The 25,800-nt window shown below is 37.8% G+C and overlaps 1 protein-coding gene across 1 annotated transcript; it reads left to right on the forward strand.

Annotated features, from left to right (window-relative positions):
• The first annotated feature begins 1,957 nt into the window (after nucleotides 1-1,957).
• On the forward strand, nucleotides 1,958-15,308 carry LOC121315298 (transcription factor 24-like). Its single transcript, XM_041249339.1, has 3 exons — nucleotides 1,958-2,219; nucleotides 4,090-4,371; nucleotides 14,722-15,308. Exons 1-3 carry the CDS (start codon nucleotides 2,073-2,075, stop codon nucleotides 14,842-14,844), a joined length of 552 nt encoding a protein of 183 aa, XP_041105273.1. The 5' UTR covers nucleotides 1,958-2,072; the 3' UTR covers nucleotides 14,845-15,308.
• The last annotated feature ends 10,492 nt before the right edge of the window (nucleotides 15,309-25,800 follow it).

Genomic DNA, 25,800 nt, shown 5'->3' on the forward strand with positions numbered 1-25,800 from the left:
GGAATTCAAAACATTGATGGAAATGTCAAAGAAAGATATACTATTGCTTTATTATACTATTGTTTCTGATGTGTTCCATGTGAAATCCAGTGCTGTGTGAAATTTTGTTACTGACTGAATGAACTGTTTTAACTCCTCACTAGATTTGGTGGAAATTCCAAAGATGTTGTCAGTGTACCTAAGATATAGTTTAGGTGTGTTTCCATTGCATTGCTGTAAAAATAGTTTTTCAACTGATCCCACAAAAGGCAAGCATATGATGGCCCCATTTTAGTTCCCATGCTAACACCCCTTACTTGAGTTAAAAATTACCATCACAGGAAAAACAATTTCACATTGAAAATGTCCTTTTTAACACATTTTAAGCTGACATGTATCATTTAAAACAGAAAGGAACTTGTTAAAAATGTGTTAATTGTATGATGACATTTCCTGTCTTGCCTATGCAGTTTTTCAGTACTAATCAATGATAAAGAGAAAGCGACTCCTGACAATCTGAAAAATTCTCTGCACATTTTACATAGGCTAATGCTTATGCTAATATTATGGAAGATTAATTAATATTCCTTTCGTAAGTAAAGAAATTACAATATTTCATTTGATCAGAAAAGGAATATGATTTAATTATATTACAGCTTGATCCATGTATATACTGTTGACTCAAAAAAATAAACTCCAGCCAAGATCAGCAAATGAATTAGCTTTCGTAAAATGCGTAGTTATCTAATTCAGACTGTCAGAAGACGCTTTCTCATGACCATTGATTGGTACTGAAAAACTGAATACATTGAAAATAATGAAATAGGCAGGAAATGTCATCATGCAATGAATTTTTAACAGGTTCCTTTCCATCTTAAGCAGTGCCTGTCAGCTTGCAGCATGTTAAAGGGAAAATCTGGAAATACAACTATTCAGAGAAACTTAAAGGGGTTGCCTACCTGGATTACTATTTACCAGACTTAATAACTAATGCAAAAATAAATTCTTGTTTCTGCAATCAGGGCAGCTTCTAAACAAAACTGGAATTATGATTATCTGGAAAGCTGATCTGTGAAAAGGTGAGGAAGCTCATGGGTGATACAGTGGGCTCCATTTATTGCATGGTTGCAGGCTATTTAACACATTTCCTCACATTTAATAGTAATAGTTTAATAGTAGAAAGTGGCTGAAAAAATATGACCTAGTATCTATTAATCACTACACACTAACGATCAAAGCAGAAACTGCAATAGGAAAAAAATAGAGAACAAATACCATGTCATATTAAATGGTAAGAATTTTTTTTATTTTTTTTGAAAAATAGATTCTATAAAGTAACCATTTAGAAATATTGAGATATGTAATGTTTGTATTCAGGAAGGGCCTGGATTGCGAGAGATAGAGAAAGAGAGAGAATTCTTGTAAGGGGCAATCAGAGGCAAAGATGCAGTTTCTTAGGCAGAGAAGTGACTGGATTTTCAGCAGTAATCAGCAATAAAATTGAGAATCTCTGAATTTTATATTATTGAATTGCTACTGTCTAATGTAATAACTATTATTGTGTAGAAATTAAGTTACAAAGACAATAAGATAATTTATTCACAAAAAAAAGTTTTTGAACTTAAGATTCCACTCTGAATATCATCACGAATCTCTGCATTCACTTTCAATATGATTTTAGAGCAAACGTTGCCAAAGTGAAAATAAAAACCCTAGAGCTTCCCTGTTGCTTGGAAGTGGGAAGTTATTTACAATATTTCCATATTGTCCCAGTTTAAGGACTTTAAAATCAGGAGCTGTGTGTTTGCTGTGCCCCTGGAGACTGAGTTTTCCATCTCTTCGGCTCTGAGAAGCTGTGGGAGTGAAAGAGGCGCAGACTCTGATGATAAGGGCTGGTAGAACATCCCCTCATTAACTCACACAAGATAAGCAAGGGGAGAGAGAAAAATCAATTTATAAAAGACACTGCATCAGACGGGACTAGGGGGGCTCCGTTGTAAGGGAGAGCACCAAAGTATTTTGTGTTGTTTACTTTGAGAATATTTTAAACAGGACACTGAGCATACAGAGGAACTGGTTAATCTTAAACTTGCATGATGGCTAAGCGTCTATTTAAAGGCTCTACATCACCAGTCTTAGACCTGGGAACCAGGGCTGAGATGCTCCCCACTCAGAGGGGGCTGCTGGAAGAGAGGACAGGCTATCGCAGTCGTCAGACACACAAGGACGCAGGGAAACGGGTAAGTACTCTTGAATAGAGCTGAGCTGTCCTTTATCCATCCATGAATCACTTGAGAATTGAAATTTGTGGAAGTAGTGCTGATATAGGAGTTTATAGGTTGGTAAGCAGTGTGTGAGAAAATAGAGTGCTGTCCCCAGAAAATAAATATATTGTTTCTTCACAAAATAAGTGTTATTTTGAGAAGTTATGAAGTTTGACGAACAAGATAATTTATTTTTATATCTGTACAAAATGTCCTGAGGACAACCCAATTAATTTCTTCGTCTTGTTTGGAGGGTTCAGATAGATTTCATCCAATTTTATAATTGGAAAATGCAGGGTTTGCCAAGGTCTTGTAGAACTTAATTGCAGGAAAGCAGGCTGACAACAAAAGTTAGGTTTGCAACCCTAAAATATATTATTATTATTATTATTATTATTATTATTATTATTATTATTATTATTATTATTATTATTATTATTTTTTTAAAGGGAAGAGAATAGAATAGTAAAAAACTCAAAATGAAAACTTAAAAGAAAAAAAATACAACTATGTACAGCTAATTAAAAAAAAAAAAAAAAACTCCCAAGAGCAGTATGGCTTCATTAAACAAAACCAGCCTGTCGGCCTAGTCAGGACCAGAACACACTTCCCTAACCTCGCTACAAAAAATGAACACTGTTCTTCAACCTCGCCACTTTATACCTGAGTTATCAGGTAACTCCTCCCCATGGAAGCTACCAAGAACAGACAAAGTAACATTTTAAATAAACACATGCTACATACAAATAAACAACAGTAAACACTTCAATAAACAATTCTAAATAAGAATGCAAAACAAAAATACATCCAAAATCTAAAACTTAGATTTACAAAAAACATAAAACACCCTACTTTAGTTAGGTAACCCTGTCTGCCTTCTATAACAAGACTTACAGTAAAAATAGTTTCACCCACGCCTTCTATACAGGACTAACAGTAACACAAAGGTCATGTTAAGCCCCTCTGCCAAGATGGCATCTCTCTGCAGCACTAGCCCTGCACAGGCACCTCCCATAAGTATGGTGTGATTGCTATTAACAAACTATTGCAAACAAAAGGCATATCATTTTCTTTCTTTTACAAAAATTCTTAATTCTCTGTTTTCCTTCATATGTATTTCAGGTACCGAAACACTGTTAGCGCATCGCTGTGAAAATGTGCACCTTTTCAAAGAGATAACCGCTTTCAGAATTCAGTACAGTTCTTTTTAAATTACTAACCATTTCTTTTTTCTTTCTCAAATATTTCAACCTGCTGCACTACCCCTCCACATTTACAATTAAGTACACTTTTTGTTTACATTTTTCACTTATGTTATACCAGGGATTTTTACATTGGCAAAAATCACAATTTAGACCCACAATAGGTATGCAATCATTGTTTAAAAACAAAAGTCCTGTTTTAATGTCCACATAGGCTCATGCAAGGCTACAGTTAATTTTTATTTTGTTTGCATAGACTTGCACCATCAAAGGAAAGAAGAAGCGTAACTGACTTTATCAGCCCTCCATTACTCCCCCCTCCCCCACACTTCTCATAATGTCTCTCAGCTATACCTATTCTCACTGTTCCTCAGCTATGAACACTAGGTCACAATGACAACTGGTACCTGAGCTCTAACCACTAAATCTCACTTTCTCCCAGTCCCTCAGCTCTAAGCACTATGCACATACGTTCAGTTGCTGTAGTTCTATGAGGTTATACAGTGTTGTCAATACAGCGAGGAAATTCATCAACCTGACTGGCTAATGATAATGACATGATTTATAAAGTGCTATAAGCTATATAGTGATCAATACAAAATTATAGTTTTCTGCAATGTCTGCCTCCTCCCCTCCCCTAACAGGTTGAGTCTAGTTTCAGAGATCAGCAGAGAGTGGGCAAATACCAGCAGTATCCTGAGAACGCAGCACGGGAGCGGAGCCGGGTTCGAAATCTGCGGCAAGCGTTCCACAGCCTCCAAGCTGCCCTTCCCTCCGTCCCGCCCGACACCAAGCTCTCAAAGCTGGACGTCCTGGTGCTGGCCACAAACTACATTGCCCACCTCACACAGATCCTGGACCAGGGCAAGACATTCCCAGACCGGACACAGCCCTTCAGAGTGCAGGGTTACCTCCACCCTGTCAAGGTAAGTGGAAATACAACCCTTGAAATGGTTCTGCACTGCCAGGAGAATGGACGCTCTAGGGTCGTTGGTAGGATGATACCAATGTGATAACATTTTGTATTTTAAATAACAATTTGAATTTAGTACTAATGCAAAGTAAGAAACAAGCCCACCGAGAGTGCGGGGAGGGAAACAAAAAAAAAATAATAATTCTGGTCAGTCCACAAGTCCCTGTCCTGCACATAATCCAGATTCATTTGTTTTAAATTCATTATTTGAAATATATAGTGAGAATCATTGGATGTGTGTTTATTTCTTCCAACACTTGCTCTAGAAAGGATTTTACATCATTTTTATTTGGAAGTGTGGATTTGTTGAATAAGTTGCTTTGTCATTTTTAATGTTATTTCTCCGTTCGGTACTGTACCGAAGCTTGGACCCTGGAAAGAAAGGTATTAATTAGGACAAGGGATGGTTGTTTGTGCATAATTAAACATTCATGAATAGGGCTAAATACATCTGATGCTTATAGGCATTTCACCATTGTGCCTTTTTTGCTTTAAAAAATATTAAGTTACATAAAATATAATGATAATTTTAAGGGTACATAAGGACCTTTTTATTTTATTGTGTTACATGTTCCCATGTGTTGCTACAACTGTTTATATAATGTGTGTGTGTTTTTTTTTTCACATTGACCACTTTTTAAAAAACTTTTAAATTGAAAAAAATAAATTATTAAAAGAGACACATTTTACCTGTGACTGCTGCCACAGAACCTTAAAATATGTTCACATAATCCAGTCATAGTTTCATGTTAAACCAATAGGCTAGTAAGGTACAGCATTGCACACAATAGGCTATATATATAAAATATATAGATATATAGAATATATATATAAATACACATCTATATATATCTATATATATATATCTATATATAGATACAAAATTGCCTTATTCCATATTCATTCCCCTATAAAAATGTGACCCAGAGACAATTAGATTTTTCAACATTTTCTGAGCACTTTTATTACAACACACAAAATCAAACAAAACAAAAATAACACCTAGCTCTTCCAAGTGCTTACTAAACACAGGCAGGCCCCTGACTAGTATGCAGGACAGCCAAGATGTTTACCTGACATGCAAGCACTTTTAAACAGCTGCACATAAACCTAGCATAGGTTTAACTTTTACACAGTACCTTTCTCAATGAGTATGATACACAGACTGGCTGCTCTCCTTTTACAATAACGAGGCCAACTGCCAAAACAATAAAACAATTAACAAATAATTAAATTAAACAATAATACCATTACATCAATTAAACAATTAAATTTATCAAAAAAATTAGCTTGGCAGGGAGGCTTTTCACCCTGTCCTTGCCACAAAACAAACACTTTTTTTTACACTTGTAGGGCCCCTATATATTCACCTTTCTCCACAAAGTCTAACCACAACCACCGTAAGCCTCCCCCAGCTCAACCCTGAACAAAGGGGATAATTTCCTTTTATTGTCAACCAGTCCAGCCACTTACAAAACTAACACCTCTTAAACACCTGCAGCTGTGCTGGTTTACATTTCAATTAAACCCTATGTACTCCTGGCCCTTGTAGTTTCTTTGTAGGCCCTATTAACTACAACTCCCGCATTGTCTCTTGGGTAATATAGTCTTTCCCTGCTCAATCTGGCACTTTCCAGTTCCCCGGTCCTGTATACCATAATATGCTAGGACCCACATATTTACCATTCGTGACCAGCCCACATTTATGGTATATATATATATATATATATATATATATATATATATATATATATATATATATATATATATATATATATATATGAATTACTTAACTGAAGCTGCCATTTAGTTTGATAATCAAGTGATCACAATATACACGCCATAATGGGTGGTGAGGGAGAAACATGTCGATCCTTCCTCTTGAGAGTGTGTCACCTCACATGTCATTCCTGACATGAACACCCACTTGTAATCAGTCCACTCAAACTGACAATAATTATATTAAACTGTCTGGCGGTTTATCAACCAAATACAATACTTTGTCAATCTGTCAATTGTTTTCCAATAGTATACTGCAGTAGACATTTAAAGGGGAGACTTATTTTCCTTGTGGCCTGAGCCTTATTTATACCTTTCCTCAGGGATTTTATGAAAAGATAATGAATTATGCTACAGGACCATGTTGAACTAATATACCCTGGTAATCTGTTATCATGGCATGTCACCTTTCCATTTTGCTTGAGCTGAGCTGTGAAAGGGCTTTAAAGTACATGGTGCTAACAAAATAATTCCAGTAAATCTTACCTAATATGTATTACTATAACTTAGTAGATCTCACATTTTGTTAAACATGTATGTGTATTTGATTTTTAATGGTATTTAATGGTATCCTTTGCACTCCTTTCCATGCTGCATCCCCATTGAAGGAATATATCTAACAAACATTGTGACCAGGATGACTGTACTGGGGGCGTCAGACCCGACACACAGGACAGAGACGTGGAGTTTTGGTGAAGCTGAGTGCTTGCTTGCGCTCAACATTTAATGATTAAACAAACCAGAAAATAAAAGGTTGCAAGACAAACAAAACACAGGACATGGCACTTTAGCTGAAATAAATATACAAACAAAACGGACTACACAGACAAACATGGTGAGATGTTCTTACTTTAACTATTACTTTTACCTCCAACTCCAATCCCGTTTTCCTCTCACCGAACACACAACCCCGAATGAGTGCTTTGTGCATCAATATATACAATTGTGCTGGGATTCAATGACCAATTAATTATTCACTCGAATCCCAGCACGTGAACTAATCTGTGTTCTCCCGTACTCACATATCAAAACCCACTTAAATATGCACGTGACACGAGTTGTGCCATCCTCGTGTCTAAATACAAATTACACTTTATAACACTTGTGCTCATAACCCATATTTATATCCCGTGTATTTTATACATAAACACCAAAATTAACACTACATACAACATAAAACACAAAGGGGCGTGACACTCCGTCTCATATGCCCAGGCGACGGTAGCAGTAGCGGACCCTCAGGAGGCGATGGCAGCAACATCGGACCCTCAGGAGGTGATGGCAGCAGCAGTGGACCCTAGGGAGGCGACGGCAGCAGCAGCGGACCCTCGGGAAGCAAACTCGGGAGGGGAGCCTCTGGCCATAGAGGCGGCACCAGGAGCTCCACTTCTCCCCCGTACCCTGTAACCGGTAGCTTCCCAGGCAATGCGGAGCAGCAGGCAATACCAGGTGAGGCGGAGCAGCCAGCAACCCCAGGCGATGCGGAACAGCCAGCAACCCCAGGCGATGCCGAGCAGCAGGCAACCCTAGGCGATGCATGGTAGGCATCCTTGGGCGGAGCGAGGCAGGCGTCCTTGGTCAGTGCGAGGTAGGCATGCTTCGGCGGAGTGAAGCAGGCATCCTTGGGCGGTGGAGGCGGAACCAGCAGGAATTCACCCTCTGCTGGTGGAGGTAGGAGCTGCAAGCAGTCCTCCCATGGTGTGGAGGCGGAACCAGTAGGAATTCACCCTCTGCTGGTGGAAGTGGGAGCTACAAGCAGTCTCCTGGCGATGAAGGTGGGAGCAGAGTGTAGTCTCCCCCCGTTGCAGGGGACTGATGCACCTCTCCCTCACTTGCGAGGGACTGGTGCGGCTCTCCCTCACTTGCAGGGGACTGGTGCGGCTCTCCCTCACTTGCAGGGGACTGGTGCGGCTCTCCCTCACTCGCAAGGGACTGGTGTGGCTCTCCCTCACTTGCAGGGGACTGGTGCGGCTTTCCCTCACTTACAGAGGTAGGTGATGGAGGCAGAGACAGCACCTGCTCCTCTCCTCCGGGTTGTGATGGTGGGGGAAGTGATACCAGCAGGCATTCACCCTCTGCTGGTGGAGATGGGGACAGCAGGCATTCTTCTACTACTGGTGTAAGTGGAACCAGCAGGCATTCTCCCTCTGCTGGCGGCTTTGGTTCTAGGGCCGTGGGATTCTCCTTCTCAGGCTGTGGATGCATCGGCTCCCCTTTAGGGCTGTGGAAGCATCGATTCCCCACTTTTTGGACTGTGGATGCACAGACTCCTCCCTCTTGGGCTGTGGATGTTCGGGCTCCTCCCACTCAGGCGTAGGGCGTTCAGGCTCATCATCCTCTTCCTCATAACTGCGGAAGGGACAGGAGGCAAAGTAATGCTTACCCTCGCTGAAGGGGCACAATGGCGATAACAGCCGGTTGGGTCCTGGCTTCCATGGAACCACTCCTCCATGTCTTCCTCCCATCCCATCTTTCGGGACAATACCAGCAGCTCTACATGGACGGAGCAGTGCATAATTTAAAAAAATCTAATTTACCTTTACCATAACATCTGAGAAATGTGAAACAATGCATATATATATATATATATATATATATATATATATATATATATATATATATATATATATATATATATGGCAGTAAGATTTACTAGGATTACTTAGTGCCATGCAGTTTAATATGGCATTGTGAAAAAGTGCCCCGCCCCGCTTCTTCTACTTCTGCCTCCGCCACCTCCACCAGCAGAGAGTGAATGCCTGCTGGGTCCCATTCCACCAGCAGAGGGTGAATGCCTGCTGGGTCTGTTTCCACCAGCAGAGGGTGAATGCCTGCTGGGTCCCTTTCCACCAGCAGAGGATGAATGCCTGCTGGTATCACTTCCCCCACCATCATGAGGAGAGGAGCTGGAGCTGCCTCTGTCTCCATCACCATCAGGGGGAGAGGAGCAAGAGCTGCCTCTCCCTTCACCAGAAGGTCCAGGACTGGCGGTCCTTAGCAGCCCTTGCTGATGGAAGAACCATCCGGCCGTAGTGGATGAGAAGAGGGCCAACACCCGCACCCCAGCTTGTCCTGACTCTCTGCACATCATCGCTCAGGGGTGCCTGCCTCGCTTCGCCCAAGGATGCCTGCCGCTCCATCTCCTGGAGTTGCCTGCCGCTCCGCATCTCCTGGAGTTGCCTGCCGCTTCGTATCGCCTGGGGTTGCCTGCCGCTTCTCATTGCCTGTGGATCCACCGGTTGCAGGGTACGAAGGAGAAGCGGAGCTCCCGCTGTCGTCTCTATGGCCAGGGGCTCACCTCCCAAGTTTGCCTCCCGAGGGTCCGCTGCTGCCTTCGCCTCAGGTCGCCAGAACTGCTTTGCAAGGGTTTGCCGTCACCTCTGCCGGCCGCAGGGCTCAATGTGGCCGCAGCCCCACCAGAGGGAGCTGTCGGCTATGAAGAAGGGGGGAGTGCTCAGGAGACCACCTCCCCCCTCAGCAATTTCGCTGCAGGAGTTCTTGTGGCTGGAGTCCCACAGGAGGGAGCTGCCGGCTGAGAAGGGGGGAAAGGTCAGACCACCTTCCTCAGCAGCCTTTCCATTGCGGGAGTGGACCACCATGCTGTCAGCCGTGCCACTACCGGCAGGGAAGCTAACAGCATTTTCAGCCGTGGGCCCAGTGAAGCCTCCCTTCCCGGCCAAAGACTTTGACCTGGACTGCTGGGTTTTTAAGGGGGAAGGTGGCCGTTGAGACCAGGTGTGCTTTGCACAAGGTGTGTGGGGGGGGGGGGGGGGGGGTATATGTGGCAAAGTGCCCTGCCCCTGGGTTATTTATTTGTGTTTAATGTTACGTGTAGTGTGTTAATGTTGCTGTATTTTAGTTGGTACATGGGATATAAATATGGGTTACAAGCACAAGTGTTTAAAATGTATATTTGTATTTAGGCACGAGGATTGCGCAGCACTTCACATGCAGGTAAAATGTAATATGCGAGCACCAGGAATTGCACTTTTATTAATTCACATGCAGTTGTACCGAGACTCCAACTGAATGATTGATTAGCAATCGAGTCTCGGTACAGCTGTATAAAAGCAGCATGTTTTCACTCACTCGGGGTTGGGTGTTCGGTGAGTGGAGAACGGGTGTGGAGAGGAGAAAGTTAAACATAAACTAAATCATAATATCAGCACACTTACTGCTGTAAGTCGCAAGTTAGGTTTCAGGGGATGAAGCTTGTGTGGCGATAGCTAAAACTTCCATTGGGTAGTAAATAGGCTATCCCTGTAGATCCAATAGTATCATAGTGGTATATTTTTAATATTTCATATAAATGATACAGTACCAACTACCTTCAGCAATGTTTCCATTGGAGCTGTTAATTTGCTAAAAGGAAACACTTAAACAAAAAATGTGCTATTAGCCCAATGGAAACAGACTTCATTAGCATAAATGTAGCTATTATACAAATTTCAAAAATATTGTAGACTGTAGTATTTGGGAAATTTGATTCGCTGTTTCATGTGAATTTATTAATAAGGATAAATTCAATTGAAACGAGTGTACTTGCATAAAAAGGAAACACGACCAAAAAAATCTTCCCAGATTACTTCTGTTTTGTTAGTTTTTTTTTTTTTTTTTTAGGAAAACATGGCGAATTCTAAAAGAATTAGGTTTAATTTGGAAGCAGAAGAAACAGAAGTTTTTTACAGTTCATTGAAAACTTTGATGTGGCTTCTGCAAAACTATACAGAAAATAGGCAATTAAAAGGCCGATTTGAAATTCAGTTGATTTGAAATCAGGTTCGTAGTTGGAGAAGTTCATATGATTCTTAATGTGCACTAAATAAGCATAAAAAGTGAGTAAACATAATAAAACACACCATTACTACATATTCAGTACAAAAAGGAAACCAAACCAAATGCATATTAATATCAAAGCAATGTATGTGGATAGCTATAAATATACTTAACTAAATCAATCCCACATACTATAACCCACTATTATACTATAACCCATTAGCCACCCTGTCTCCCACTAAATAAGCCTTGTTAAAATAGGGTATATAAAATAGTTTCCCCATGGAAATCTGAGGTAAAATTTCTAAAAATCCAGAAAAGAGTTTTCTGCAAAATTTTCCAGCATAACTTTTTAATGAAAAACAGTGTTAATTAGTATAAATAAACAAGAAAAAGTAAGTCAAAGTTAGTTAAATTCATTTGTAGTATTTCTTAAAAAATAAATTAAATACAGTTATGACCAAAACATATGAATATTTAATCACATTAGTAATAACAATGTTTTACAAATGTGTACTAGGCTTGAAGTATTTTTGTACAAATATAACAGGGTATTTTTAGAAACGTGTTGTTCACCAAAATGTTGTATTTTAAAACTTATTCACATCATGACAGCACATAGAAATAGTGTGGAAACTGTGACAAGTGCTTGGGAACAGTGATAGCATTTACATGGACAAGTCATGACAGTTTTCCTCACAATATTTTTGCCATACTTTTTAGGAAATGCGTTGCTATGCTGTTCTGATTTAGGAAAAAAAGTCAGCCGTACCAATACAGGTTACTCAATTCATAGTCACTGAGGGGAGGGGATATTTAAATGTCCATGTCTGCAGTAATTAGGAAAATAATGACTCTGAATATCGAGAGGAGAGCTTCGTGTGTTGCCATGAAAATAAAAAAATAAAAAAATTAACAAGAGAAAAGAATTAACTTGTTGTTGTGCACATTCCAAATGATCATACAATATTTGTTTGTGTCGCGTTACCTTTCCAACACACGCACACACGTATATAAAATAAAATTTCTACCAAGTACATGTTTTACTACTTAAAAAATGGATATGCTTATCATCTGAAAGTTTTACTTAATTAAAGTAGTCTATAAATACAATAAAAAACAATATGATCCTTAGGCCTTACAATAATATGGGGCTGTAATGTGTTTACCTACCTAAAGCTTTATTAAACCAGTCAATCCGTTAAGCTACATATTCGTAAATATATATATATTTTTGTTTGAAGTAGAGAAATCCAATGGAAATGGCCTAGAGAACTATTTCTTCCTTTCTTGAGAAGAACTTTATCCCCACCAATGACGTCATCACATTGACCAGTTTATACGCTGAAAATGGGTTTAATGGAAACAGCCTAGCTTACAATTTTTTAGCTTTATTTATTTATTTATTTATTTATTTATTGTAAACACCATAAAACTGAACAAGCAACAGTAATTATTTAGTTCAGTGATTTGAAAAGTGTTACACCAACTAGTGCTGTCACCCTCACAAACAGCACAGCATTTCCAGATCCCTGGAAAGCAACTTGGCTTTTATGTGCCTCAGAATTAGAAGTGTTTTTAAAGGTTTTGGAGTCTTTTCAAGAAAGGGCATTTCAGTGTCTGGGAGAAACCCCACAGCGTATTTCTAAAACATTCTCAAGTTGTTTGTTTCTAATTTTGGTTAACAATGAGTTAATTACTTTAGTTTAATTTCATACTGTGCTTCTTTTTTTGCCCATGCATATTTCTGTGCAGAGTGTAACTTTCTCAGCAGTGGTTGAAGTAGCTCTAAAAGTCTTTGCAAGATGTGTGCCTGAAGTTGTGCTGTACAAACAGGATCCCTTTCAGAGACTCGACAGTAAAGTTGTTCCATTCCTTTGTCCACTGGCTCTGCATCAGTGAAAAAACTTGCTCTACATTTGCATTGTGAGAGGGAACAGCAAAGAACTGTGCAATACAGTATGTAACAGTGCTGAACGACATTCAGTGTTTTTGGACCTGTTGAAATATTTGGCCTATTTCATCACTTTTACAACCTTCCACACACTTGTTGAGATTGCAAGATTGCAAAGCACTTACCTAAATAACAAGAAAACATTTTAAATTTAGAACTCACTGTAGCTTGTTGTTGTTTACATTATCGTCTGTACCTTGTTGCAGTTTGATGTTCAAACAACATGTACGTATTTTAAGTGATAGCAACTGAAACTTTCAAAGTATTTTTAAATACAGTTTTCTTAATACCAATACAGTACTGGTAGCATTTTAATAGCAAACTATTTATTTTACGTGCCAGTATTTAAACCTCAGTGTTTCCAGAAATATATTTAAAGGGGAATTCTCATACCTCCTATTAAAATCTACATTACGACACACTCGCTTTAGCATTCAGGGATAATAAAGAGCACATTTTAACATGAAAATTGGAAGGTCTCACACCTCCGCTAGTAAAAGTGCAGTTTGTCAACACAATGCATACTGGTAGTGATTTTGTTAATCTCTTTGATTTATTTGTGTAGGGCCACTGAATGAACTAATTCCTGTTTATTTATTTATTTAGCAAACGCCTTTATCTAAGGCGACTTACAAATGTTACATGGCAATACAAGGTTAAAGAATATGTAAATAACATATAAACCTATATAATGTGTGTTTATTTATTTATTTTTTCTAGTGATGGCCAGAAAACATGGAGTCAGATCTTTTTTTTTAATTAGTTACATGTTTTGACACATTCATATTTGGCTCGTTTAACAAATGTGTTATATTATAGTTGTACCAAACAAGTGTTTTATGTTTGTTATTATTTGGTGGCTGTGATGCAAATGTATTCAGTGCATACAAAAAAGAAGGGCTGTTTTATCCTGCTTCATTTTACTATATTTTATATTGCACAGCGCATTTATTTGAAGAAAAACTAAAGTATTGCAGAGCATGCTATAACGCAATAAACCCGAAGAGGCTTTTTTTGCTGATCACGAAATACGCACTCCCGTCAGTCTATGAATGAACCGCTGTAGTTCCTCCATTTAAATATGTTTGATCAAGTTCTGATCAGAATGTGATTCTGCTCTGAAGCAAGATCGAGTTAGGATCATATTTTGGGCTCAAACTGAGCTCAGCATCAACCCTGATTCTTTTAGTACAACCCAGTATGTCACAGGAGCAAGATAAAATCAGCTATCAAATCCGCCCGGACAGAGATCAGAAGGCCAAAAAAGAAGACATGTCCGGGGAAAAAACGGATGTATGGTAACCCTAACTTTGAAGACTCTCATGAAACTTTTTGGTTACAGATTAATCTACCACCAGACTATTAGCCTGCTGTATTTCTGGACTGGGCTTTACAGATAACAAATTAATCATATGAGAGAGAAAATAGGGGGAAATTATCATGAGGTCGAGGTACATTGCTTATCGCCAAAAAACTGTTAGGAGCACTAACATAACATGTAAACAATAGCTTCATAACTCTTCAAGAAACCAAAACTAATACTACTAGCTTTTTATAATGACATCCCTACCTATAATGTATGGTCCTCACCGGTTCATACAGTGAAGGCAAAAAACAATATACAGATTTGATTAGAGGTTGCTTTTCCATACATTTTACTTGAATAAAGTGAACACTGGTTTTCTTTCATAATGCAGGCACACAGCATAACAGATCATTCAATATTGTTAATATTCATCCTCAACATGAAAACATGGTATTTTTCTCAAATGCAATTTTACTTTTATTTTTCAGAAGTGGCCAATGAGATCTCACCTGTATTCCGGAGCAATGGGGGAATTCCTGACAGGAGCTCAGGCCCAGCAGAAGCAATTCCCCTCAGGAGAGGGGGTAGTTAGAATGGAAGAGACACCCTGACTCATATACAGGATTGGTCAGTGCAAGACTCTTGTCACCTGGGTGCATTTGCACTCCAGCAGCATGTTACTGTAATCCCAAAGGGACGAAATCCCTGGGAATATAGGGAGGTGCGTCTATGTACGTATGTACATCACAATTTACATTTTTATGGAAAAGTTTTATTCCAATTGTGCTGAAAGTATTATTTAGCATACGTTATTTCTGGAGATATGTGGGAGTGATTGTCTGTCAGTACAACACTTGTCAATCTGCATGTCACAATTACATTTTTGTATATATCTGTAAAACCGCTTATTTAATTGTGATGAATTTATTAACCTTTTATAGCGCACATTTTTTGTCACAACAATAGCTCCAATTCTAAAAGTACAGCCATGGCGGGGATGTATGTTACAGACATACTTGTTTATACTGTAAATTTCCCCCTACTGACTAGTTCCATAAAAAGATCAGCTCACTATTAGGACCAAATTTAAATCCAAATATCTCCATATCTGACAAATTATATTATATATATATATCTATAATAGATATATATTATATATATATATATTTTGGTACCTTCTAATAAGAGAATTTTTTTAAACCTTAAAAAATCATAAGTTAAATCTTTCAGAACATGGGCTCTATTCACAGAGCTTTAAGGACTGTTTGATTAATACAATTTGCAGTACACAAAACCCTTTTCAACTGTTTATTCTCTTTAAAAAAAAAAAGTTTTTTGTTAATAAGCAGCCTGTACATTGAATGCTATTCTGTCTGTCACTACTGGAAAGAATAAAAATGTTCCACCCAGTCATTCTGCATTGGTAGGAAATTAAAATAACTATTTGCACCACTGGGATGGATCATTGCTTATTATTGCGCATGTATTTGGACAATTATGTTTTCAGCTGTACCAATATATATAGTCTGCACTAGGGTTTAGTGGAATAAAATGTAAGCAGAAATACCCCATCCCAGCATTTTGTCACCTATCCTAGTACTTCTCAGAGGGTAGTAAATAAATAATTGCTCAAAGTGGTAGCCTGTGTCCATACTGCTGAAAACCCATTTGAAGAATGTAAGCACACTGGGATGGGCAACTGTCATTGGACTGTTGATTTTTGTTGGGTTCAAATGTGAACAGAAACCGCACCAAACTTTCAACTAACTTTGGATTTTTTTATTTTTATTATTTTTTTTTTTTTTCTAAAGTCTTACTACTGTGTAAAATGACTATGTTTCCAGGATCCTATAATGAAAGAATTTTATTAATCCAGACCATAGCTTCAAAACATTATTTGTAAAATATAAGGTAAAACGTGTAAGAAACAAAGTAGGCAAAGTGCTGTCTTATGTGATGTTTATATATGTATATGTTTTACCAAGATTTTGTTTTTCAAACAATAAAATATGAAAGGTACAGCAATTTCTTTTTTTTTTTTTTAATTCGTTAATTTTAAGACTGCAGTTTAAATGCTGGAATTCCTATTTTATGTTTACGAGTTCTGTGCCAGACTAGGCAGTAAGGAAAAGCTACTCAGTTTTTTTCTTCCTATTTTTAAAATGAAACTGATGTGTTTTTTTGTAGGTTTGTATCAATTGTATATGTCCTATCATGCACTCTTCCCCATGTCGCAAAATGCATAGTCTGATGAATCAGAGAGACTGCTACTTGCCTGCAAAAGCTGAGTTTAAATCTAAAGTCTGTAATTAATGGTGGTTTACAAAGTGATGATGAAATTGCTTTTTTTACTATAAAAAGGTAGTTCTTGCTGTTTAAATGAAGAATGAAAAACTACATCTCCCAAAATGCCATAGCTATCCCAGAACACTGATCGACTGGAAATCTGCTAAACTAATACACCTGTTCATAATTTAACAAGCCAGGCACATATAAAAAGACAGGTATAAAATACAATAGCTGTCTGTGGGAAGATAAGGAACCAAATTTAGGGATCCTTTTAAGTTTAGTTAGAGCGCCAAACAGGAGCTAGGATTGATTTATTTTAGTTTTGTATAGTTTGTTAAAATAAGCTCTGTTCCTACTGGAAAAGGGACACAGTGGAACAAATAAACATTCAGGCACTGTCCTGTTTAAACCCATCTTTTGCTGTCGATAGTGCTTTATCCAACAAAGACCTGTTAGGAACCCAGAACTCAAAAATGATTCTGTAAATAAAAAGCTTTGTCACAATTTGTAATTCAGATTTTTTTTTTTACATTGTTAATCTAATTGTATTATCCTACTTTAAGCAAACTGAAATCACATGCCCTTTTCTAAGTGTTGCATTTGAAATGTGTAATACTAACTAGTTGTTGAAATAATTGCTGCATAATACAATGTTATTCACTTTTTGGATTAATTGTTCCGATTAATTGTTCTGACTCACTGTGGTTTTGTTAACAAATCCACAGTCTGCAGACATGTAGTCATATAGCCTTGGTTTACATGAAAGAATAAAAGTAATCTTTTTGCCATACTATGTCACAAGTTTGGTTTATTTGTACTTTTCTTTTAAAAATTTGATACAATTTGGATGGATATTTTCAAACAACTCTGTCAGCATGTCATGTGCATGATAATGATATGTTTATGCTACGTCACCTTGTCTTGACAATGGAGAAAGAATTTGGATCTTCATGTAAACCAGGGCTTCTCATACTCGGTCCTGGAGACTCCCTGTGGCTGCTGGCTTTCATTCCAACCGAGCTCTCAATTACTTAACTAGACCTTTAATGAACTGATCATTTGCTTAAACAGACCTTTTACTTGTTTTCAGATCTTGAACAGTTGCATATTTCAAGTCAGCTATAACATTTTATAAGTAACTTGAACTGCAACTGTTTAAGAGCTGAAAACAAGTAAAAAGGTCTAATTAAGCAAATTATCAGTTGTTTTAAGGTCAAGTTACAGTTCCCAAAGAAGCTCGGTTTGTAGATTCTCGAGCCAACCGCAGCCTTTTTGGTCCCCGGGGACCCCAAGTTTGAGAAGCCCTGATGTAAACCAAGATATATAATCCATTACTGTGTGACCACCAGAGGGTCTCAAAGTAAAACAAATTATGTTTAATACCACCTAATATCTATATATATAGATATATATATATCTATATATAGATATATATATATAGATATATATATTATATATTAATTATAGCTATTTATAAACTACCTTTCATGTAAACACTTAAACATTTGTGTGTGACATAACAAAAAGGGTTGTGATAATAACCTAGTCCAAGAATGTGCCCCCCCCCCCCCCCTTTTTTTTTTTTTTTTTTTTAGAAAAAAAAGCTTGTCAGGTCAAATGAACTACTATAAATGTATGGTGGTACAAACAACAATAGAAATCAACCACTACTGTATACAAGTCCACCTGCAATGGAAAGGGTGCCCTCATTGGCTATCTGGCTCTCGTTCTTTGGGGTCATGTTATGGGACCCGCCGGCTGCAATTCGTCTATAGTTTGAGCAATATGGGCTCCGTTCCACAGAGAAATATGCCAAGCTCAAGGCTAACTCCATAAATCTGTCTGATTACTGATACCTCCTCCTCCCTCTCTCTATTTTAATTACAGGGTTTTAAACTATGCATGTCTCCACTATGCCAAGTGTTAGTGAGGGAAAGGCTAGATGACTGTAAACAGAGGGTGCAAGTTCTGTGGAGCACATAGTGGCACAATGTGACAGTGATCTGATAACTACACAACTCACACATTTGTATAATTTCTTGTACATGTTTTTCTTTCTTGGGCCAATTTGCATTCTGTTTGCACCAGTACAAAGTTTGCCCTCATTTTTTAAATGTTAAGCTTAATGAACAACTAAGAATATTAACAATACATCTTCTCCTGCCTATCTATTTGTTTATTTATTATTTTGTTTTAAATATAATCATTTAGTGAACATTATCCACTAGTTAATGTGACAAAGACCAAAATACACAATTTTTGCTAGTTTAACAATCTTTATAAAAAAAAACAAAAGCTCTTCAGCAATTTCAAATATTTGTTCATGACAAAAGTATTGGCATCTTTACATTAAAATCCCTGTACAAATATAATAGAACTATTCATTGATTGAAACCCATTACACAGTAAATAAGTTGAATTGTAAAGTATATCCAGAAAAAGAGGTCATTATTTCCAACAACTGTTGAAGAACATTTTTGCAATACAGCAGATGATGTTCAAGACAAAGGAGTTGGATTCACATTTGAGAAAAGCATTCATAACAAACTGCAACACAGGAAATGGCTACAGAACAATATCAAATAAATATAGAATACCAAAATTCACAATCAGAGGAATAAATAAAGAAGTACCACAGAGTACATGTAAAGAAAGATTTAGAAACGTCAAGCATAATAATGCACAAAATAACGGTACCAAGGCACCTGAACACAGAAGAGTTGTATTCACATAGACCTCACTGCAAACCAGTTTTAAACAACATTCATAAAACAAACTGTCTAAAATTTGCCAAGAAACATGAAAAGGAATCTGAAGCATTCTTTAACAAAATTCTGTGGTCTAATGAGACTAAAATATAACTTCCCCAAAAATGGACCATAGTATGTTTGGAAACAAAAAGTGAAAGCCTTCAATAAAGAAAACCTAGTTAAACATGAAGATAGTCTGATCATGATAAGGGGGTGTTTTAGCAATTTTAGGATTGGAGACGTTCATGTGATTGAAGATTGAATGAATTAGGCCATGTTTAAAGTACAAAGTACAATGACACCATCTGCTCATAGGCTGATTGGCAGGTTGTTTATCTTACAATACTGCTAAGTCAACTGGAATTCTTGAAAACAAAAAGTAAAAGTTCTGGATTGGTCCAATAGAAATTGAACTTTGAACTGATCTGAAGAAAGCTGTAGATAAGCATTCGGAGCTTTCGACAGATTCGTAAACAAGAGCGACTTTCTTTTACGTTCTGTTTTAGCCAAGCAAGACAGTGGTAGGTTCTACATTTCACGGTTATGAAAACACTTGCCATTACATTTATGAAATTATACATTAAATATGTTTGTTTGTTTTTTTGTGTACAATATATATATTTGATTATATATATATATAATATATATATATATTATATATATAGAATATATTAATATATATATTATATATATATATGCGTGTGTGAAGGCAACAGGCTGAAAAGCCTTAATTGTGAACATTTGTGGGTTAATTATGTGAATTGTTTGATTATTTTGGCAGTTGGCCTAATCAGCCAATTACATTATTTAATAGGGCATATAAACCCCACAGTTTATTCTGGGCTGCAGAGTAAAAAAAAGAGTGTACAGCTGTAAAAGGGGAAAAAAAAGAAAGAGGTAGTGTGAGAAAACCCTTTTTGTTTAATGTGTTTGTTTTGTGCAACATTTCTTCTTTTTATTACCGGTGTTGTAGTAGGAAATAAGTTGAACGTGCAAGCATAGTAATGCAAAACTAGGCAAAGGTAAGGCGGGGCAACAGTTTGATTAAAGGTGGGGCTCACTGCATGGCTTTTTATTTTTATCTGACCGTTTTATTTGCAAGACTGTATGTTGGTGTGTGTTTGTGCCATTGTGTTTTCATATGAACTTTAAAATGTGTGATCGACGACTTTACATGATACATTGTTTTAAACCCCTCTCTTTTTATGTTTCTATAACATCATTGTCAATCAGATGTAGTTTATGTGTCAAAATGTCAGTAATATAATTTAATGACATGCTGCATCCATAATATTAGTATGACATTATGAGCAGCTCATTAGTATGGAAGCCATGGTATATGCTATATATATGAACGGTCATGTGATGCTGTTTAACCAATCAGAGGTGGTTATTTTTCCAAGCCGAGTTATAAAATGTGTATATCTACATGATTTTAAATTGTGATCAATCACTTTAGTTCAATATACTGTATCTCTTTCTCATTGTATCATGTCTTGCATGGTTGTGCACTACAGGATTTTGCCATTTTTAAAATCATGCTGATATACAGTAGCCTATACGGTATGATCTCTCTTTCTTACAATCGCTATCTTGATTGGTATTGAACTACAGGTATTTACCATGGTTTAGCAAAGACGTTAACTCTTTAGTTTAACTAATTCATGTATTGTTTCTTCCCAAACTTGTAATTGAAATACATGCATAATGATAACCAGTCTCCTGTTCGTTTTCTGTTCAAATTATACAAAGTACTGTATGTAAAAATAAATGAAACAACAAAATGCATAATACAAAATAATAATAATACTGTATAAGCAACACTTTTCAAGTACATCATATCATTGATGTACACTATGGCCTAGTTAGTAATCTCACCATGGAGCTCAATTTTTTCTATGACTGAAACTCATGCTTTAACTTTTGGAAAATCGCTCGCATACCTGTCCATACAGTAACGCTTCCCAAAACAAGAACACCTCCAGAAATGCAAAATAATGTTAAATATCAAACACATTTTGCAGTTAAAGTTTGTTACACAAACAGAAGTACACATTAATATCATAGACTACTTACAAATTTCATTTTTGTAAGTTGCAAATATAAAATTAAAGAGAAAAATACCCCTAGAGTCTATGAGAGCAGGGGCGGAAGATGACTCAACGTTGGATAACACGGTTAACGACGTAGGAAAGGAAAAGGATTTGAGAATGGAGAGTACTTCACAAAAGACTAGTTCAAGATCTGCAGTTAGCAAAGACATGGAACTCCAGGTTTGTGTCTGCGCCTGGAGCAAGGCGACAACGGTCAGAGGTTTGAAGTTTCTTAGGGGAGAATGAAATGCTTGAGGGAGAACGGACAAGGGCCTTGCATTGATCAACATTTCTTACAAAGTCAGTCAAGTCAGTCGAATGAAATCCAGCGACAGGAAGCAAACTACAGTTCGCAGGATATCAGCACCCCTGTCATAGACGTGAGGAGGACTTGCGTGGATACAACTAGTGATGAATCTAATGATCCTTGCGAACCTGGTCAGATAAGCACAGCGTAAGAGAGAAAAGAACCTCAACAGGCACAAGCCTGGAGTTAAATGGCCAGGAGCTTGTGAGAAAACTGCGAGGGACACAGTAAACACAGAACTCTGTTTAACTTTGGAAAGGTTAAATGGAACAGTTGAAAAGAAGCTGGATAAATTTGGGGACATCCTCTAATCATATGGAAGCGAGAGGTTTGGAATTGAAAAAAGGAAGGAAAAAGTAAAAACTATTCTTGGAAAGTCCAGACGACAGCAGGTGATTGAATGCTTAATTAGAGAAAGGAGGCATTTGAGAAAGCAATGGAAAAAAGCAGAACCAAGTCAGAAGGAGGGACTAAATCTGTTACAAAAGGTCATAAAAGATAAGCTTGCAACATTGCACAGAGCTGAGCGCCTACGGAAACGCTACAAAAAGAAAGAGCGTGTGATAACTAACTTTTATAAAGATCCATTCAAATTTTTAAAGAAGATATTCACCAGTGAGAAAAATGGCACACTAAAATCATCTAAGTCTGAGCTAGAGAGATATTTGGAGGAAACACATACAGATTCAAAAAGGCAGGAGCTTATGTCAGTTCCTTCAGACATCCCACCTATCAATCCACATGAATACCAAATGGAGGACTGTGCATCTAAGTGGAAAAAAGTAGAGCAAGCTGTGAAAACCTAGAACGCCTCAGTGAGGATGGAGAGTCTGAGTTTACCCAGTGGAGGTGGGTTGTCGAGGATTTGTGGCACACTCTACAACCCGGTTTCTCAGAGATGTCGGGTTCAGTGGCCAAGAGTTGCGTCACACAGTGAAGAACTTATCTGAAGCAGCAGAAAGGAGCAGCAAGATTCTGGCAATGTTTTTCTGAGCCTCTTTACCAAGCAGGGAGAAATGGTGCTAGGAAGATTTGTGGACAATGCAGCGTCTAGTTGTCAGTCTAATTCAGATCCAAAAGAGGGAGAAGTAATACCAAGCGACTCAATTTGCTAAAGATAGCAGTTGACTATGAACTAGCTACTTATCTGAAGTTTTTCCGCGTACAACCGATACAAAACAAGCTGTTATTTCAGTGAGAGAACTTCAAATTCAGTCTACTATCTGCCTAAGTGGGCCTAGTCTGAGTTAGATTAGAAAGTGTGCACCTAAAAATGGGGAAACTGCTGTGAGTGATTTGGCCTTCTGATGGGACCCAAAAGCAGGAGCGCATGTCATGGAGTTCCTTCAGACATGACCCAACATCCTCCACATGAAGACACTATTAAATAATATTGAATCTTAGCCAATGCCTACGTTTACTTGGCACCATGACCAGATGCTGCATCTTTGGAATTAGCATTAAAGACAATGCCTAAAAGGTTCCAATAATGGCACCAATGTACCATACAAAGCATTGTACACAAAAGACCATTGCAATCCATCTAGGGAGAGGGCAACCACAAAGATAAGGTAAAGGAGAGCGCTTGTCTAGGACAAATGCGACTAACAGAGCACTGGAAGCATGTCTGGCAGATGTGAAAACAATGGCTACAACAGTAGTTTCCACCTGAGATTTTGTCACACTCTAACCTGGACCAACATTGTGGAATGAATCAGCACAAGCCCACTAAATCAAGTTAACATCTCTTGGGATTATCTGCAAGCAGAAGAAGAAAGTTTACATTATGCTGAAGCAACAGGCTGTCTGTGGTTGAGACAAAAAGATTCTGGCTGGGGATCTCAAGCACAATAGAAAGAAAGCAATGCTGATGTACGGGTAAGTAAACTGGGCTGAGCTGAGTGGGGAATGGAAAGAGGGGTGATGCTGGGACACCAGAATCACTGTCGAGCCCTCTTGAGGTGTTGTGGGCTAGTCAACGAAACTGCACACTTGAAGACCCCAGAGATGTACTCTATTAGCTCAATCCAGATGGTTGTCATGCGGATGCGCTGGGGAGACTGCACCGGGTTGATCCCCGGAGCCAGCATCGCATCCTTTGTGTGTACTGATGCGCTGGGGAGGCAAAATAAGCTGATCCCTGGAGCTAGCATTACACTTCAGCAATCAACACCAGACAGAAGGATATTTACATCATCAGATGGAAAGCAACGCAAATGGATGGAGATGCAGATGGATCACATTAGTTTATTGGAAAGCTACGTCTTAGTTGATGCTTATCTTGGCAAAGCCAAGTTCAAATCAACATGAAGTTTAACATCTACTCTCATGTAATGGAAATCGAATTACAGAATGAGATATAAGTTGTCAAACTAAGGTAAAATTATTATTCTCCTTCTTCCCCTTTCTGTTTACTTTTTTTATGAGTGTGTAGTGACTATTCAAACAGAAAAGCTAAATAACTGGACATCTACCAATCATGTGATTCCACATGTTGGTCAACGTCAAAATAAACCAGGGAACGCAAGCAGTATGATATGCACACCACTATATGAAATAATGTATTTATGTTTTAAAACAGCACATATCACAGAAAATAAATAATAAAAAAAAGAATTACCATGGTTTGAATTTGCAACATGACATGCTTGAAGAGTGCACAGAGTTATCCAGCTGCGCCGCCTGGCAATTGTTTCAATGTGTTCCTTCTTTAAGCTTAGATCTATGCCTGATCAGCTTTTGCTGAAAACAGGTTTCTGCTCGATTCTAGAATTGCTCTGTTTCCTGTTTGAAAATTTCTGGTTTCCTGTTTGGTAGAATGTAGTGCTCCGGGCAGACTGTTCCCCCAAGTACTGATCTAGGATCAGTGAGAGAAACAAAAAAAGAAAAATACCTTGTCATTAAGTCCTGATAGCAGGAAGGCAAACTGTACCTAACCATACCCTAACCCTAACCTTAACCTTAACCTTAGCCATAACCTTGTACTATTATATTCTGAAAATCGTTTTTGTGTTTTTCTCTCACTGATCCTGCATCAGTATTCCTGGAACAATCTGCCTGCACCGAACGTAGTTCCTCGTTAAACATTAGAACTGCCGAGTTTATGCTACTAACCGCCAGCAGAAGTCATTTTGAGGGGTACATTTTAAACAGCCATTCGATATAAAAATGAAATGAAACCAGACAACTCAAAATATTTATTTATGAACATCATATCTAACATTTACATAGCAGAAACACTGTATTTAAATGAAAAAAATAAACAAAAGTCTTTATTTTTCGAAATTCGCGCATATAATGCATGACATAAAAAATTAAAAACTATAATAAAATAAACATTTCAAAAGAAGATATTGTGTTATATGTAAAATGTTATATGTACATACACAATTATAAAAAATATGTAATTATTTACAAGAATAACATAAAAGGCTTTTTTTCACATTAGCCTACTGCACGACTTAAAAAAATGAAAACTATAATAAAATAAAAAATTTCAAAAGAAAATATTGTGTAACCAGCTGTAAACTGGTTATATGTAGGCCTACATACAGAACTGTAAAATCGAAATAATTGCTTATACAAAACAAAATAACTCCGTTCACATTGTGTAATGGGAATGTGCATTCAAGGAAACATACTTCAAAGTAGCCCCCATATTAGTACAATCCACACAGGTGTAACTCTTCTCAACTTGTCGTGTGCATTTACCACATACTGCTCTTTCACACTGGGCACAGATATCAGACGTTTCATTTATATTGCATTTAGCTACCTGTCATTGTTTTCTGTTGCGTGTGTCACTTGATTTTCCCCTGTGCATGCATTGTACAAAATGAAGAAATTGACGGCTGCCATGTCCAGTACATTATAAGATACAACAACTGGACACCGCTGATTGCTTTCACGGAGAACTAAGTTTTACGCAGATGGTGGAAACTCTCTTCTAGCTTTGTTTATTGTTAATCAGGCTGTTTTGTTTATCTTCAACTGTTTTGCTAATTACGGTGAAATAAAAATTGTCATTGGTAACATTCATCCCTTTTCCTAAGCACGGTTACATCAGCCCTAGTACCACATTGCCACCCAGTCTCTCTGACCAGCTGGACGAGTTTCATCTTTGCACAT

This window comes from Polyodon spathula, chromosome 5 (genome assembly GCF_017654505.1).
Source record: "Polyodon spathula isolate WHYD16114869_AA chromosome 5, ASM1765450v1, whole genome shotgun sequence".
Taxonomy (NCBI): domain Eukaryota; kingdom Metazoa; phylum Chordata; class Actinopteri; order Acipenseriformes; family Polyodontidae; genus Polyodon; species Polyodon spathula.

Coding starts and splice junctions, on each gene's coding strand:
- LOC121315298 (XM_041249339.1), top strand. CDS start 2,073: ATGATGGCTAAGCGTCTATTTAAAGGCTCTACATCACCAGTCTTAGAC. Junction 2,220..4,089: donor ACAAGGACGCAGGGAAACGG/GTAAGTACTCTT, acceptor CTCCCCTAACAG/GTTGAGTCTAGTTTCAGAGA. Junction 4,372..14,721: donor GTTACCTCCACCCTGTCAAG/GTAAGTGGAAAT, acceptor TTTATTTTTCAG/AAGTGGCCAATGAGATCTCA.